General features: G+C 38.4%; 1 protein-coding gene across 1 annotated transcript in view; it reads left to right on the top strand.

The window, feature by feature from the left end:
* The window catches only part of c2cd2l (c2cd2 like), a 44,948-nt gene that overhangs the window by 13,877 nt on the left and 11,419 nt on the right, over nucleotides 1–19,652 (top strand). Inside the window, exons 3-5 of the mRNA XM_026922064.3 lie at nucleotides 13,226–13,321; nucleotides 15,866–15,985; nucleotides 19,460–19,573. Coding sequence (XP_026777865.3) covers nucleotides 13,226–13,321; nucleotides 15,866–15,985; nucleotides 19,460–19,573 — 330 coding nt within the window. The remainder of the gene's footprint in view (nucleotides 1–13,225; nucleotides 13,322–15,865; nucleotides 15,986–19,459; nucleotides 19,574–19,652) is intronic.

Genomic DNA, 19,652 nt, shown 5'->3' on the forward strand with positions numbered 1-19,652 from the left:
ATTTAATATAAACAAAATGCTGAATGAAGTTAATTGAACCTAAATGAATAAAATCACATCTGGTGTTTTTTTTTAAATGTGAAATTACAATTTCAAAAAACGTGGGATGACATCCAAGCGTCTTTGAACAGCCCGTCTGCCAAAAACGTAAAAAAAACACAAAACAAAAAAATGATCTGCTCATACTGATTCATATTTATAAACTGCATGTTGAAAGTAAACCGCGCTGCATGTGTTTAAGTACGAGGTTCCAGTGTGCACAATTGTAATTAAAAATTATTTAATTAAGTTTATTGTTATTACTTACATTACCTACTACACTTGCTATAAATATTGACAATATTGATTTTGATTAAGTGCACATCAAGCGTTTTCCAGGTTGTTAAAATGATACACTTCATTGATCAATAAGGAAGTGGGCTGTAAAGTTTGCACAATGAGTAAAAATTTTGTCGATTTATTTGTGCACAGTTTTGATGAACCAGGGCCACTGTGTTGTATTACAGCACCTTGTTGTGATGACTGAATCGGCATTATGTGTCGTCAAGTCTACTTCTCCTTTGGTAACAAATATTACCAAATATTTTTTGTTGTTTCTCTGATAGCCTATTTGCTGCCAAGACAGCGATACAGGCATTCGAGAGTTCACGTTTTGTTTCCCACTTTATCTGGTGCCAAGACACCAGTCTCTAAGCACTTACTGTGCAGCTGAGATGAATAGCTACCCAAGGCTAATCCACACAGTGCTTTCTGTCTCAGTGGAAACCCTAATACATTTGTAATTAAATCCACCTGACCGGAAAAATCCTGCTACAGGGACTGCTCTTTGTGTGTGTTTGTGCGTGTTTGTGTGTATCCGAGCTCGGGTAATGAGGGAAAGTTATAGCTTACGCTAGGTCAAGCCTAGCCACCTGTCGGTATAGCTAGAAGAAAACTGACACCCTGATTCTGTCCCCAGCCATGGTGACCACCTTTTCAGAAGTGAACGTCTGAGATATGTTACAAAACAATCTGTCTTTTTCATCTTTCCTTTCCCGACCTTCAGACTTATTCATTCAAGCGAAGGCTTAATATGGACCTGTTCATCCGGTTAGGGATATTAGCTGGACAAACAGTGTAATCATTAGCGCTGAAGCACTGCCATTTGCAAGACGCAGTTATAGCTTAAATGGATTTGATCTAGAAAATCAAATGATTCCTGACAGTTGATATTTGTTCGAAATGAGAGAATGGACGTAGAGAAAAAGAGAAAGTAGTCACGTCCCTCAGATCTCAGATCTCAGAAACGTTTTGTACACACGATGTGAGTGGAGAAGTGTCAGCCAGAAGAGGTGAAGAGGTCACAGACGAGCGTGTGTGTGTGTGTGTGTGTGTGTGTGTGTGTGTGTGTGTGTGTTTAAAGGGAATTTGCCTGTGGTGGGTAGTTGGTGGATTTGGATACACAGCACAGGCAGCGCTGCCTTACAGAGCAAGTGCACTTCCACCCCCTAAAAATTCCTATAATGGCAATAAGCCACTAAAAAATTCAGTGTATTACTGTAAATATTTTTTTTTAGATTAAGATTTCATAAGATTAGTAAGATTTAAGATGAAAATTGATCTTAATAAATCAATACAAAACACATAAAACAAAAAAAAACATATATATCAGGCATCAACGAAGGAAATATAGCAAGTAGCTTCTTTTTATTTACACATTTAACAATGCTTTTTTTCAGTTAATGTGTGTGAGCGATAAACAACTGCAAGCACTCTGCACTCGCCACGTCAAACGAGAGGACTGGGCTTGTGCGTCACACTGCAGCATATCGTATAGTTAGAACTTTCATGAAGTTTGGATATGAGCCGTCGCCAGAGAGTGCACTGCTACAGTAGGTTTACAGACTGAAATATCGTCCGTGTGCTGTTTAGATTGTGGACCTGTGATATTCATGCTAGATTTTTCAGTGTTTCTTGTTAGAAACAATGATTGTGCTGTGTACAAATACACAGGATGGGGTGAAATGGGTTTAAGAGGAGTTCCATGCTGAAAGAAAGCTAGTGGAATTATAATATATGTATATAATATGTATAATATGTTCACTAATGAATTTTTGCCAATAAACCACAACAACCAGATCATCGGTTCTTATTGATTGTTGTGAACTTGATAGAATAAGGCTTTCTTTAAAAAAAAAAAAAAAAAAAAAAAGCATTGTTTCATATGTGCCATTTTTATTTTGCTAACATGATAATATGATGTATTAATGTTGAACTTTATGGTTTGTCAGATTGTAGTTCCGGCTACAAAGTAAATCACAGGTTTATATTAAAGTGCTCATTTTCATACATTATTGTTTCTATAATAGCAGCTTAGACAGGGACTTGTATGGCAGACGATCCAGCTTAACTTTAAAAAATGTTAATTATCATTGATATGATGAGGTTTTCTGTGGGAAGACGTTTATGTAGCATTGTTGTAAGGAGTCTCCAGTGTCAGTGCTTTGTCACAGGAAAAGATTTAACTTTGTCACAATTCAGGACAGAGGAAATTGTGGCTTCTCAATAAGCTGCTTTTTTTCTGTCTTATTAAATTCAACAGAGAGAAAAAACAGAGACTGGTGCAGGAAAGATTGTTTATAGCTGTTATTTCGTAAGCGGTAAAAGGAATACACTTGTTTCACAGCAGCTCCACAACATTAGATCTAACTGTGAACGGATAGAAAGTACAATGTGTCCCTTTTTTTAAAAAATGAATTATGTCATTGTTGGAAAATTTTTGTTATAAGAGGAATATAACATGTCCAGATGTGCCGTTATTGGAAAGTAATCTACTTCAGGGTGGTACAAGTAGCGTCTTTTTGCATCAAGTCACATCACACCACTTCAACCGTTGATTATTTTCCCCTAACAGCATGCCATGTTGTGTTTTTAATCCTTACTTAGGAATTTTTCAGTGTTTGGGAGACATTCCACAATATTACATGTAACTAGAAATGGATAAAATGTGCTATGGGTCACTTTTTAAGTAATAAAATTTCTAAGCATTTAAGGTGTGCTAAGCAAGGAGTAAAACATGACTCGGCATGCTGTTAGAAGAAAATAAGCAACAAGAGGGCGGTAAGAATGATATACCACCGCATCGTTGATTTTTTTCCATGCCTCATCATGTTTTATTCCTTACTCAGATCACCTTCATGTAAAGGGTTACCATGGTGTTTTTACAGTTAGGGACATTAATGTTTTACCCATTTCTTTATGTAAATGTGATTTTTAAAGTGCCACTACAAGACACTTTTGGTTTCAGTTATGGTCACACAAATTACTGGAGTGTTTTACAAGGTGCGTGACAGTTAGAATTTTGAATTGTAAACTCTAAACAAACTATTTAACAAAAAGTTAATTTGTAGTGAATGATAAAAAGGTGATGCACCACAAATTATTCCACGAGCATTGCAAAAATAATTGATGTTCTTAATATCTAAACAAATTTCCTAGAGTTTGACGCTTTGTGTGACAGTCATAATGAAATGAACAAATCCAGATAGTTAAGCGTATATCACAAAGTCCACATACTTCAGCTGATAGTCTATATGAATGCACTTTAAGAGATGACAGAGGTGCATTGTGGGCTATGTGACAGAGGTGCAACTCTGGTTCTTCTGGTATGAAGCACATGGTCATTAAGAGGCTTTCGCTCTCCTCTTATTCAAACACACACACATACACACACACACACACACACACACACACACACACACACACACACGGTCTCTCCCAGTAATCTAGGGATTTGGCAGAAGGGATCGACGCAGCTGGTTATGTGTTACTATGTCAGCAGAAGGACATCCTTATGAGTGCTGATAAGCATGCAAACACAAACACAATACACAAACACACAAACACTCATCTCATTAAAAAACATATGTGTCTTACACACACATTTACTTGCCCAAAAACATCTTGTAAATTTTACGAAATTTCCCAAATTTACATTTCCTGTTTTTGAGGACTGTATGAGATTGTATCTAAATGAACAGTAGGCTGGTATACACTTGTATATTGTATACCGTATATCCTGCATAAAACAGAGATAATCGTGTTAAATAATTAGTTGAGAAATTAAATAAATAGGTGGAAGTAGATAAGGCTTGAAGACACTAAAAACTCTATTTTAGGGCTGCAACAATAAATAATCAGTGTCAATTATGAAGCATCATTGACGTGGACAATCAATATTCCTGGGTAGAATGTAATACCGTAGTGAAGCCGCTGGCAGCAGGAGCAGCGCTGATGCTAGTTTACCACACAATGCTGTGCACAAAGCCGTTGTTTAAAGGCCCATCGCTGATTAGGTAAATTTAAAAGTCAGTGGATTTCTCTTGCAACAGATAACAAAAAAGCTGAGAAGAGCCGTCAGACCAAAGGTGGAAAAAACGTTGAAATGTTTAAACGTGTGTGACAGCAGACAAATTTTTAAAAATATATAAACGAGCTAATAAAAGAACCTGATTTCACCTCTAACGTAAGAGCGAACAGATCAGTCAGGTAAAGACGATGATGAGGCTTGTCTTTAAGGGCGTTTTCACACTTGGTCGAAATACTCGTTTGGGGACGGGACTCAGAATCTCAGGTTTGTGTTCATATAGAAGAATTTCTTCCCAACCATGGCTTGATTGCGCAATTTTCATACGAGACTTTAAAGAGAATCTCAGACGTCTGTTTTCAAGCGAACCAAGAATTGGATCTCTGGACTGTTTCCTGGCTCGAAAACAGTGTTCACACCAAACCCAGGGCTCAAAAGGTCCCGAGCCCGGGAAAAAAATGCAAGTGTGAAAGCCACCTAAATATCACAAGCAAGTTTTTCCTCAGATGACAAGACAGAGACTGTTACGGATGATGCTTATAATCAAAGTGATAACTTATAATTCCTAAAAATTTGGCAGTAATGTTTTTTTCATGCATAGATTACTTTATAAATGTAGAGGCACATCTGTCAGTGGAATTGGATCTTAAAATGCAGACATGCGATTATAACTTTACTAACTTTACACATGAAAATATGTATTTTTCAGAATCATGTCTTGTAGAAATTGCCAAAATCTGATCATGTGAAGGATTTTCCCAGGCCACCACACATGCATTTCCAGTGTTCATGGAGCTACTATCTTTAGTAACTATCTTTATCCTTGAGAGAACAAAAATAAAGCATTCTCTGTCTCATCAAATGAAATGTGGAAAGGCTTTGATATGTCAAATTCAGCATTACTGCCTCATAACTGCCTCAAGGCTTCTTCCTTCACCTCGCCCACATTTCTGCTATCGCTCTGTCTGTACCTGAGCCAAAAGGATTAGCTTTAACTGGCTCAGACTCTGAGCTCTGTAGATGACAAGGATGATCACAATGAAGTGTGGATTCTCACTGGTGCGATAAAGATGTAGAAGTTGTATTGTGCAGAGTGGGCTTTTTATTGAAAATACCTGCTAATGATTTTGATCATTATTGTTCTCTCCATATCACCCACACCAGACAGCAGGATCGCAGGCTATCCAATACAATAAAGCGCAGAACTGTTCCCTCAGATGTATAGTCCGCTCCTTTTGCCATAACTAACCACATATTTCTTTCTTTATAAGAATCTCTTGTTGTTTCTCCATCATTTAATCTCAATTCATCTATCTGACAAGGTCCGAGTGTAAGTCTGTAAGGGTCAGCCAGCTGAGACGTGTTTGGGCCATTCTGCTCCTTAGCTCATTTTTTATCCTGGCCAAGTTAACAATGAGCACACACTCTGGCAGTTTGTTACTGGCAACAAAAAAAAAAATCTAAAGTGACCCATAAAGACTAGAGAACACTGACTGCCTGTCAAGTGCCAGCATAAATTGGAGCTACATGGACACTTCTCACAGTGTGTCACAAATCATCTAAACTGAAAAAGCTCTTCAGCCAAGAGCCAGAGTATGTTTGCCTTTTCTGTTGTCATAGTTTTGGATACAAACTAAAGAATGGTAAAATGCTTATAGGGCTCCAAGTGGTGATCAGAACCTATTATTGATCTACCAATGATCACTGTCTGAAACATTTCTTATTTATTGATTATGGTTGATTCGGGTTTGAGTTTCTGCAAATGTTCGTTCATTGGAAATTATATTTGTATGCTGTGTTACAAACGCCTCAAACGGATGCTACTGTCTGGCCACAAATTCCTGCATTGAAGTCAGGGAATGAAACTGATGAAGTATAACTCTCCAAAATGTGCACACTGGTTGATTGTAATGTCCCGAATAATATCAGATGTGATCATATGGTGGCTCCTTATCACCGATGGACGGGGAAGAAGGAGCTGAAACAATTTACAAAGCAACAGATGGGCTCTCAAGGTAAAATGGCTAATGCATATCACTACAAGATAGATGCACTTAATAAAGTATGGTAGTACGTGTTATAGGCTGTTTGCAGTAGATGGACTGACCTCGAGTCCCTGCTGTTTACTGGGAACTGGCCAGGGCTTGTATATAGTGGACAATATAGCGGATGAGGATAATACATGAACACTAATTTCATTTGTATACATTATCTTTGATGTTATCTCATTTTTAGATCCACCTCTAGCCTAACATCTGCAGCGTTTAAGCTTTTCAGAAGTAACATATGGGTGCGGATCAAGTCAGCGTCTGGAGCTGGTAAATCAAAGGACTGGAATATAAGTAATGGCTGGCACTCGGGTGTGAAGGTGACTAAGCATGGGCGTATCACTTCCATCATTCATCAGGACCAAAAATATGAGAAGGTTACAGCGACAGTCTGTGAGACTTGAGACACTACTATTTATTGATAGAGAAGAAAGATATCTTCCTGGAGCAGCTTAGAAATTTTGAACGCTAAGGGCTTTATGGGGATTAAAAAAGACGGCCTTGCTTTGTAGAAAGATTTTATATCATATATGACACAACTTCTAAATCACGGCATGGTCCTTACATCATAACACAACTTTACTACTGCCAGTCAACATCACATTACACCTCTTTTGCATAAAGTCAAACTCTCCAAATTTACATCGAAGGTTTGCATAGCAGCTGCCAAACCCTTCCTCAGATTTTCTTATCAGACATATACGGCATAACCAATTACTGCAGTTACATAAGGAAAATCATTTATGAATTAATATGTTTTTTTTTTTTTTTTTTTTTAAACTTTAACAAAAGCATAGTTTCGTAGAACTGCGTAAGGTATAGAAGATTGACTTTTAAGCTTGTAGTGGAGGGTGTGTGTATGTGTGTGTGAGAGAGCGTGGATATGGGGTATTTATGCATGTGTGAGATGACAGCATTCCTGGCATCTCTGATAGTGACAGTTGATATTCGAATCGCCAAGTCTCCCACCCACTCAAAAGCGCCTCCACCCAGATATATGACAACCTCCAAAAAAAGATTTCCAAACATGTCTTGGGCTATTTCTAACACATGCAACCTATTAACCACAGAGGAAGGACACAGCGTTAACTCAAAATAAACACAGAGACAAATTCAAGCAGACACACAGTCTGAATACTGGCAGCTCTGCTAAAGGCTTGACTCTAGTGTACTGCAGACATTTTTTGAAGATAACGGTGACTAGCATCGAAAAATGGTCTGCAGTGTAAAACTGGCAAATTAGAAAACTTTAAAAACTACTTACAGAGCAAAGAAAACGATGTATAAAATAAAAACTGGTGCAAGTGTCATTTAATTACATTAAGCATTCATTGTATGTTGCAGCACCATCATGAAGCAGAGACAGAGAAATAGAGAGGCAGAGATGAGAAAAAGCTTTGACCTTGAGCTCAGTCCTTTTCCAGGCGTGTATCTAGGTTGCCAACACCAAGAGACATTCTGTACACCAGAGGCATGACAATGTGCCATCCTCTCATTCCCTCTTACACACACTCGCATACACCGCGAGTGACACATATAAAAACAGCACTAGGCCGGTAGACTGAGGAATACAAGCGCCATACAGTTGGACGATGATCCAGAAGAGCGTAGGCGAGAGAGAAACACCGGACAAATTTAATTACAGAAACCAGGGAATACTGGTGTTTGCCCTGTTCATACACAAGCCAGTAGTGACTGACTATAGTGTGTGGCTAGAGCTGCGTCAGCTAAAAACCAGATAGTAAAAATACTCAACCTGTACACATGCTCATTCATGCAATTATCCAGCCAGCCAATCATATGGCAGCCTCACAGAGCATACAATCATATAGATACAGGTCAAGAGCTTCAGGTAATGTTGACGACAAACAATAGAAATGGAGAAAAATGCGATCTTAGTGTCTTTGACCACGGGATGTTCGTTGGTACCGGACAGACTGGGTTGAGGATTTCAGAAACTGTTGATCTCCTGGGATTTTCACACACAACAATCTCTAGAGTTTACACAGAATGGTGCAAAAACAAAAAAGCATTCAGTGAGCAGCAGTTCTAGTGGCGTAATACAGCTCATATAACCACTCTTTACAACCGTGGTGAGCAGAAAAGCATCTCAGAACGCACGACATGTCAAACTTTGAGGTGGATGAGCTACAACAGCAGAAGAAAAACATCCAGTGAGCAGTTACATAAGGAAAATCACTTACATGATTTAAAATATGACAAATTTTGACATTATTTTGACAAAAGCATCATTTCGTAGAACTGAATAGGGTTTAGAAGCTTGACCTTTAAGGAAAGGAAACGTCTTGTTGACATTCAGTATAACCGCACGATTGCGAGTGTGATGTTGCTTTTACACAGCAGTTCTGTAAACAAGAAATTCATTTAGAGTAACTGATATTTTGGACACAATATGGCCAAATGTTTTGTTTTTTTGTTCCGCTAATGGAAATAGATCTCGAAGAAGTCACACTCACTGATAGCTCATTAGCTAGCTGACACAGGAAGAAGTATTTACTTGTCATTATTCTGCATTGAGTGCCATGTGCAAAAAGTTACAAAATCTCTAGCCACACCAACGGTTATTACGCCATTTTGCTTGCATGCCTCCCTGCATATCGATAACATAAATCAGGTGTCCTGTTCAGCAACAATGCAGTATAATGCAGCAGCTGGGGGTCTAAAATCTACTTTACAATCAAAATTAAGACAAAATGCTGGGTAAAGCTGTGACTTTGTCCTTTTCAGGTTTTCGGGAGCATTGGGTATGAGGCAGGAAGGAACAGACCCTGAATGGGGAAACCAGAACTTATTTTTTTCTAGTTTGTTTCAAATTCTTGTATGCAATAGCTTGTAAAACATGTCAGTCATGATGGGCTGCGCTGTTACACGGAAATAGCCCATGCCAGGGCGGTGTGATTACGTTACCCCCTGGTCTGAAGTGTGTCATTCTGCTCATACCACAGATTATTGTCAACAATTACAATTTTCGAAATTTATTAATCAACTGTTTATAGTTACATTTAACATTATGGAACGTCTGTGAGACAAATTATAGCAGCTATAAACAGTTGCACCCTCATCAGCCTGTCCTGTATACTCTTTCTTGCAGTTAATAAGACAAAAATGCAGCTTGTCATGTTTCTGAAAAACCAGAGAGCACAAACTTCTTTGTCTTGAAGACTTTCCTGTTCCGGAAACTTTCCGACTGGTTCAAAGCACTGACCCTCGAGACTTCCTTCATAACTGTTAAAGAAACTTCACAATATCAGGAAACTTCACCCTATCAACAGTTATGTTTTTCTTTTTATCATTTTTCGTACTCTTTATATGTGCTTATTAGTATTATTAGTTTTAGATTTATGTTACAGCTGGAACTACCATCGGAGCTGCTGTTACTGAAAATTACTGCACACCTTCTGATTCAAAAATTCAACCATGTTGTGGGATAAACACTGTTACTGTCCAATATTTCAAAAATATCATGATATAAAAATTTTTTGACTACATCACCCATCACCCCCTAATACTGTTACCATGCTTCCATACCGTTTCCCTGTCACCATGGAAATCAGCGTAAAGCATGTAGGGTCAAGGATGTTTTCAGAGCGAATGTGGAAGTGTAGAAGGTGGTATGTAGTAGCTGTGTTTGGGACGCATCTGTACAACCGTTTGCAAATGCCTTGTATTCTGCTGTCATCTGTTTACTGCACTCAACATGTCCTCTGGGCGATGGCATGACTCACACTATCTCACAAAAATACATCAACGCAGGAATCACACACACACACACACACACACCAGAGACATTTCTCTGAGGATGATATGAAACTGTAAGACTGGCTCAGTGAACTAATAATAATGATAGCATAGTATAGTGTATAATCGTAAGTATCCAGAGCGTGTCTAAGCTGCTGTGTGGGGAATTTATTCAACAAGACGTGTGCGTGTGTGTGTGTGTGTGTGCAGACATCAGTCATTGCATAACCTCAAGTATGTGGTGCATGCTGGCGACAAATGTGTGGCCAGAAGGTCAAAACAAACCAGCCTCGTTAATCAGCCGAATAAATGTACTTGGAATGAGATTCTGTGCAAGCGTAGGCTCCTCTGATATCCATGACGCACAGAAAACAGTCGGAATCACGGCTTTACAACATAAAAAATGGATTTTACATATAAACGCAGACGTTCCTAAAATTCAGACGTTATTCTAAATCTTATTAACCATATTGAACACTTTATCATTATACTATTTAGATATTCAAATATTTGTTGTTATTTTAGCAAACACTCTTCTTTGTTGAAAGATTCTATTGCCTCTCTGTATTAGCTAGCTGCGGAGGATAAATGGCAATAATGTCAAAGGGATTAGGTTCAGGTATTCTTTTTAGCTTAGTTTGCTAAGTCAGCACCATGGCCTTTGTTGGTAATGTAAACACGTTTCCCTTCTCTGAGGGGGGAAAAAAAAACACATTAACTTAGAACGGAAGTATAAGGGCAGCTGTTGGATTCAAGTCAATAAATGTTTATGTGAGTATTTCAAAATTTAGATCTAAATATGTATAATTCATCTTTACATATTGGAGACTGGACTACTTTTTAAAAAGAGTGACTTGTAATTAATCGAATGAATAAATAAATAAATATCTCAAGGTAAATATTTCAGTTGATTACGGTTTTGTTCACACTGGAAATTGTATACGTTTGTATAAATTGTATAAATTTGGGCAATATGACTATATAATATCGATATCGTGATGAATTATGTCACAATACACTTTTCTGGGTTATCGCCAGCATCGCGATATCGTTTTCTAACATTTCTAATAGCAGTTACAAGCTCTGATTCGAAGCATCTGATTTTCAAATGACAGTTTGCTGAGTCAGGAACTCTTGGCCACACCTAGGTGATGTTTCCACGAAGCGGGTTATTCAAGTGTAGGTTATTCAAAGTATAATGCACTCTATTTTAGGGCTTATCAGCTGATCTGAGATCAGCTGTTTCTTCTGATCAAGGGTCAAGGCTTGGCTAGAGAAATCATGTACTGAATCAACTCTTTCCACACTTGGATTCACTTTCCTCCATGCTACATTATTATTATTATTATTATTATTATTATTATTATTATTATTATAGCAGTGTTTTCCACACACAGTCGATACTTGGGGTATAGGTTTGAGCGCCCGAGTATCTTTCATTCCATTAACAAAACATAATTTATTAATCTGTTTTGAGAAATCAGTGCACATTGTTTCCAGGCTGGCTGTGACAGCTCGGGGTTGGGGGAGGGAGGGAGAGTGTGAAAGAGGAGGGGCATATCGTCAGCGACTAATGAGAGAAAAGAACAGATGGAGCTCATAAAACATTCTTCTTTCCTATTAATGATTAAACATTAATTTCCATATGAGTTTGATTGCTAGCCAGCAAATATTAATCGTAATGAAGCTGACAGACTGCGCTACAGTAGTACTCAGCTTTGTGAATTTGCTCTGCAGCAGCTACCCTCCCTCAGAGAAGCTCCTAATATTTGCATGCTCTTATTTTCCTCGTGTGATGCTGCTGTGTTTGCGGCTCCCCGTTCAACCGATGGTACTGATGTCACGCGATGCGTTTTCAAACGTCAGAATGCGACCGATACACTGATATTAGTTTTTCGTGCCTATAATACGTAGGGACACCTTGAATGCTGTTAGTCACCTCAGACTGTTATAAGTGACCTGTGCTTGAACTTGTGCAACTCGCCCTCCTATTTATTGGCAGCTGAAAGAAAAGTTGAATAGTTTTGCACTTTTAGGACTATCATCACATCTGGATTTCAGTTTGCACCCACAGAAAGGCAGATCCACCTCTAATCTGAGGTATTTTGGGCTAAAAATACAATCAGAAGGAATGCTTGTTCCTTCTGAGACAGATCTTTGATTGAAATCTGGATCGTATGTCGTATGTCCTGGAATTATATCTAACATCATTATAAGCTTAATAAATTCTAATGGAGCTGAAACATCATTAAATATACAACTTAATCACAAAAAGATAAGTGCCTTGATAAAGAAGTACATGTAAAAAGAGTAATTCTCTCTTGATATTAGTTTCATGTTAAATTATAATTGCAGTCAACAATGCAAATAAAGAGGAAGTAATGATAAACATCTTAAGAGGTAATGCCAGGTTCAAGAGTCTAACTGATTCATCCTCCTGGCTTTCAAAGTAGGGATTTTGTGTTGAGGTGGCATTTTCTTGTTTCATTTTTTTTTTTCCTAGTCTGAGGTCAGTTTTAGGAGTTACGAGTTTTAGTTGAACACAGCAAAGCTCTGGCTCGCACCAACTCACTGGCAGCTCACAGCCATGGCCGCCTTCCGTTATCGCTGGGATGGAGTGATGTCCTGGGTTTGGGATTTGCTGACCAATATTTTTGGCTCAAAGCACTAGCGTGTGTCTGTGTGGGGGTGTGTGTGTGTAGAGAGAGGCGGTTATGGAGTGTGTAATCTCTGCTATTTATTATGTAATGGCTCATTGAGATGTGGAGTGTAGTGTTTGAGAGGGTTGTTAGTAACTGGAAGATATGAAATAATAAATTATGTTGTACATCATTGTTGATTATTTTTTCATCTCTATATAAAGAAGTATGAATTGCTCCACTGTAGTAACCTTATTATGACACAAACCGAAATGAGTTATTTGTTAATATTTGATGTACTTCATTCCCAGCTGCTGATAATAAAACACGCTGGGAAGACTGTGTTTACAGCTCTACAACAGTGCAAACTCCTTTCCTGCTCTTAAACTCACTGTCACATGCTTTCTGTCTGTCTCTGTCTCTCGTCATCATAGAGCTCAATTCAAATCACCTTTGATGATAGCCTTCAGCTCCCTGTGACTGCATCCATCCAGCATGTGACCTGCACGGACCAGTCAGCACACAGCATGGTGAGGCAGCAATCTCTCTTTTTTACGGCAGTCGTGATGTCGCATAACGCCGCGTTCACATGTCGACAGTAATGCGGAACAAGTGATGACTGCAGCAGTAAACGGCATAATCCAACGAAACGTCAAGGGTTGTTATGCTGATTTAGCGGGATAGAGCTTTATACTGAGCAGATGCTTTTAAAACATAATGGAAAGGAGATGTGGGTTCCGGCTTTATATTTTTAGTCAGGTCAAGTAAGGAATAAAAGACAACATGGCATGCTGTTATAGGAAAATAATCAATGCTGGCGTGGTTTGAAGTTGATTATTTTCCATTAACAGCACAAATTGAAGTATTTTATTAATCTAATATGACTGTCAGCAGTTATAATTTTTAATATATTAATGAATTAACATCATGTCTTATTTTTAACTGTTTATAGTTCCATTTAATGTTGTGGAACTTCTGCAAGGCAAATTAGTTCCTATTCTCACTTACCGTATAGCAGCAATCAGCTTCCTCACTAGCCTCTTTTTTGGTTTCTCTTGGAGTCAATAAGACAATAATTGCAGCTTGTCATGTTACCAAGAAACCAGGAAAGTGACTTCTCCAATGGCAGAAAACTTACTGACCATTACAAAGCTCTGATGCTGAAGACTCCTTTCATAAATGTGAAATAAAACACGAAAGGTCTTTTTATGGAAAACATTATCATTTCAGTGATTATACAGCCTTGATAAATAATACACATTTTTAATCAGTTTATTAGTGAGCTTAGATTATGTAGTGCATCAGATATACAAGACCCTTCGAATGAAGTCGTTACTATAGAAACGGTAATGTATTAGAACAATCGCATTAATATGAACCTGTGATTTATATTACAGAAAACTTGTTATATAGTACAGCATGTGCTTCACCTAAAACTACAGTTGTCCCAGAAGGGGGAAAAAAACACCACCCAGTTTGTCCTTTTGTTATAGGATGGAGGTAAAAGCTGACAGTTCTGTTGACAGTATTCAATTTCAAAGCATCAACATAAACATTTCTGTTGTTGTCTTACTACAAAACACTAAATATCTATTCTTCCGTCAACATCTTACCGCTGACATGTGAACACAGCATAAGTAATTTGATGAAAATTTGATATTTGATGATATGATTGTGATATACATTTCGTGTTTAGCACCACCGTGCTTCAAATCAGTATTTCTCAGTATATTTTGCACATTCAGTTTACTGTTTATATTATTACTTGAACATGGCAATTGTCGTCATGTAATTTCAGCACCGCAGTCTAGAGTTGCATCATGACATGTCAGAGAGTATGTGTAGAATCTGAGAGTCTGTAACTGCAGTTTATTATTACAGTGGCTTGCATATGTATATAATTAATCTACACAAAATAACCCATAATAGTGATGTAGGGGAAAAATCAAAATACTTTGCATATTATTTAGAAATAAATAAAATGTAAAGTTTGTGACTGTATAAGCGTTCACACCGTTGCTGTGAAACACTTAAATTAGTTCTGTTGCAACCAGTTGGCATCAGAAGGCACATAATTATTTGAATGGTAATTCTGCGTAGTTAAAGTGTCGCATGATCTCAGTATAAATACGCTTGTTCCTTGAAGGCCCAGAGTAAACATACCTAAACGAACAGCATCATGAAAACTAAAGAGCCATCAAAACAAGATCAGGATAAAGTTCTAGAAATGTATCAGTTGCAGTTTGCTTTAAATAAATAACCAAAAGCCTGTAGAGCACCATCAGATCCATTGAAAAATGGAAATAATATGGCAGAACTGTGCTTCTGCCTAGAGAAGGCCATCCACCAAAAGTAACTGTCTGGGAGAGGTCCATAGCTCAGGTGGGAAGCTGTTCCCAGGACAGCCATAGCCCAGACCGTCATAAAAATTTATGAAGTCCTGTTTAGAGTTTGCCAAAAGGCATATTAAAGATCCAGCAAACATGTACAGAAAGGTTCTCTGGTCTGATGAGACCAAAAAAGCGTTATATTTGGAGTAAACCCAACACTGCTTATCACCCTGAGAACACCATCCTCACAATGAAGCATGGTGGTGGTAGCATCAGGTTGAACATTACCCTTGGCTTCTTTGTAGCTTCTCTGACTAATTACTAAATACCTTGGATGGTACTCCACTCCAAGTTTGGGATATTTTTTAATAACCCAACATTTCTGGGACTTTGTCCTGGACATGTCATGATACTGTTTGTTTAGATATGTTCTCTAGGAATGGAGTCCATTCAGTTTATTATGTGATTTCTCATGGCAACTGTTTCCACCAGAACTAGTTAAATACTGGGGCAAATACTTAGTTTTATTTCTTAAAAGGTTTTATTTCAGCATTAGTAATATGATCTGTTTTGTGTAGATTCATACTGTATAATCGAAGTGATGTCCTTTTCAGGTCCAGCCTATAACACTACAAAATGTTAAAGGGGAGTGAATACTTATGCAAGCTACTGTATTTACTATGTAATGACTATAGTGTCATTATGCAACATAAACTTGACTTTCTTGGATTTTTTCTCTTCAAGGTTCTGCAGTGCAAATGTTCGGTTGACACGGTAACGTTCCCTGTGATGGTCACTCAGCAGTCACCAGCAGCCGTCTCCATGGACACATACCAGGTTTCCATGGAGCCCATGCAGGCACAGGTAAAAACTACAAATGAAGCGGAACTGCTTTCAGGACTTTACCTACACGTGTATTATTGTGTTCTCATCATCAGGTTTGTTTAGCTCAGGGTTTCTCGATTCCGGTCCTGGCCACCCACTGCTCTGCACAGTTTGAACATTTTCTCGCCTCTAAAACACCTGATAATTAGCTGATCAGTTGGAGCAGGTTTGTTGGGAATAAGGCAAACGTCAAACTGTACAGGCATCACCAGAAGGGTCTCAGTAGAGAATCTCTGTAGAGAACACATCGTGAACACAACTTGAACAGTCATTTCAAGTTACTGAAGGGGTTATCTTCAGTAACCCCTTTTATCCTGGTGAGGGTCGTGGTAAATCCGGACCCTATCCCGGGAACACTGGGTACATGGTGGGAATACACAGGCCAGTCCTTCACAGAGCTCCATGCACACACTTTCACACACGGGGCAATTTATTATAGCCAGTTCACCTGTGTGCATTTTTGGGAGGTGGGAGGAAACCGGAGAGCCCAGAGGAAACCTCCATGGACACGGGGAGAGTATGTGAAAATCCACACAGACAGTAATCCAAGTTTAGGGTTGAACCGGGAACCCTGGAGCTGTGAGACCTCAACGTTAACTGATGTACCACCATGCCGCTCGTGCACTATAGTTTTGAAGAGAAGGGAGAAAAAAAAAAACTTTATACAAATATATTTTGACATCAAATCAGCTGTTTGTTACTGCAAATAGGTGTAAAAGCACTGACCAGGAAAAACTCATTGTGATGTGATTTTTTTATTGTGATATCAATATCATATTATCAGATCATCCATCCCAAATGGAATATGGTTATATGATTAGCCATATATTAGCTTCAAGAACGTTAATACTAATAAGCTATAAGGCTATGTTTTGCTGTACTCCACACCTGCCATTTTGTTTTTGACACGTGTAGCACTACTGCTGGAAATTGCCCTAGTTTTGTGCCTCTCCAAGTGGCTTTTGTAGCAGTGAATTGCAGTTTAGATCGCATGGAAAGGCTCAAACATAAGATGAAATAAGATATGCTATAAAAATCTGATCTGTGTGTTGGTTCATGTGAAGCTTTAGGAGAGCTGCGGTGTTGCTTGTTGGAGGTGTGCCTTCAGTGTCAGGTTACACTGCTCTCCTTTTGCCATCTTAATAATTTAATGAAACCTTAATGTGACTGCTGGGACAGTGGTTCATGGAGTAGCAAGAGATGATATTGTTTCTGTGAGCTGTCCTTTACAATAACAGGGTGAGACAAGTAGAGAAATAATGACAGCTATTACTAATTGTAATTGATAGGAAACATATTTTATGATGTAGTCTCAGTCCACATAATGCACTTCTGAAATAAACATACCGTGTCAGCTCGTAAGGACGGTGCTCAGTGTCCAAAATTGTTCTGTTTCTTCATTAAACAAGTTTTACTAACGTCAGTCACACCTTTTCCTTATGGGCATTAGTTTTGTGGATCTCTACTGTGTGCAAGTTCTATTCATGGAGATATGATATGAGGATGCGGCAACACGATCAGTGGTTTTATTATGACGGTTTTATGCTTTGGGTCCTTTGCGATAAAACTATTGCCTGTGCTAGATCAGGGTTGGAGAAATCAGTAGTCTGGGTGTCCGGGACAAGCAGATTAGGTGTCCAAGCTACAGGTTTTTCATTCACAGTTGCTCAACAGACAAGCAGGTCCAGTAAGCTGTTCATATAACTGTCACCAGTGGGTTTTTTTTTTTAATTATTATTTCACTCATCAACAACCAGAGAAAGAAAACTCCATACTGACTGTCCCACAGAAAACATTATATTTGATATGTGTTGATCAAACAAAACATGCTCTAGTTGGTTCATATATGTCTTGGTGGTGCAAAGCACCTCAGTGCTGTCGCGTGTGCTACTCTATTGAATCATGCTACCTGCTGTAATGAGCATGTGACCTGAAGAGGTGGTCTGGCTGTTGGTATTATTATTATTATTATTATTATTATTAACTATTTTACTAGACTTATTCATTAGCTTGAACCAGTATTGATGACAAATTTGTTATAGATCCCTTTAGTGACTTTTTAAAAAAATTTTAATATTAATTTTAATTTTTTTGAAAAAATTTTTAATGACCAAAATGGAATGACTTTATAAGCAGACAATAGCAACTTGATATGGATCACCAGCTCACAGCTACTGGCTATACAGGTTGATAGAACATATTTGGTACCATGTAAATTGCTTGTGGTGAGTCAACAAGTGTTGCTTGCTTGAGCCTGTGTTCCCAATGACCAATCACTGATCACCATTGTTTTCAGCAACCAACCACTGATCACCATTATTCCCAGTGACCAATTAACAGTTCACCATTATTCCCTAATGACCAATCAATGATCACCATTGTTCCTAACAACCAATCAATTATCACACGGATCACCATGATTCCCAATGATCAGTCACTGATCACCATGGTTCCCAATGACTAATCACTGATCACCATGGTTCCCAATGACCAATCACCAATGTTCCCAATGACCAATCACTGATCACCATGGTTCCCAATGACCAATCACCAATATTCCCAGTGACCAATCACTGGTCACCATGGTTCCCAATGACCAATCACCAATATTCCCAATGACCAATCACTGATCACCAGTGTTTGTCCAACTCACCTGCTTCCTTTTAGAAGTAATAAAAGTGTCCATAACTTTTTCCTTTGTGTATATTTCCTGACTACTCAGTGCTACTGATTCATTTCTGTGTTCTTAATAGAAATGATTTTGTAAGTACATAGTTTTTTGTGGTGCCATGTCCAAAAATGACTTCTTCTATAGGAAATGTTATAACCTATTATTTTATACATCATGTAACACATTTGGATATGCAAATGATCATGCTAATTCAATGAATATGTCAATTAGTCTATGACATCATCTGGCCACTCCTAGCCACTTTTTGAGCATGCATGAGCTGCTTTTGCCCAAAAAATGAGTGAAATACAGTAGAGTACAGCAGAAAAACTGTTGTATAACTCTCATGATAACACATCATGCAGTCACCTTGCATTTAAACACTTTATCGAGTGAAAACGAAGTTGCTAGACAGACTCAAATAACGTCTCTACATGAGATGAGAGCACCACAGCTCAAAGCTGTAATGTTAGCCAAGGCCTACGTGCCTGAGGGTGGAAACACAATATGCTTCATCAGCAGAGACATTGTCAGAAAAGGAGGAAGACTTTTGCTACATAAAGTCGTTCCTCCGAGGGATTCAAGTACTTGCTTATTTTCCATAACCTATATTAATGCACATAAATAGCTCTTCATATTTTGGAAGTTGCGTTTAGTTACTGCTTTTTCACCTAGTTCTGTCATTAGACTTCTGGCCAAGAATAACATGGGACTGATGTTTAAGCAAAAAAGTTCGTGCTAACTACTGTTGCAAAAGCTGATGTGTCGGGGGACTGTTGCAGTTGCAGGTCTGCTTGGAGGAGGTGGAGGAAGAAGGTCTCCTGGTGTCCTGGATGTTTTCCCAGCAGCCCCTGCTCTCTTTAACCCTGACACCACGACAGAGAGTTCAGAGAGAGGTGAGGGAAGGTTCACTTCAACCACACAACAGCTTGTGATTTATTTACACAGTCTGTAGTCTGTGTTCAGAATCCTTAA

Source organism: Pangasianodon hypophthalmus, chromosome 27 (assembly GCF_027358585.1).
Source record: "Pangasianodon hypophthalmus isolate fPanHyp1 chromosome 27, fPanHyp1.pri, whole genome shotgun sequence".
Taxonomy (NCBI): domain Eukaryota; kingdom Metazoa; phylum Chordata; class Actinopteri; order Siluriformes; family Pangasiidae; genus Pangasianodon; species Pangasianodon hypophthalmus.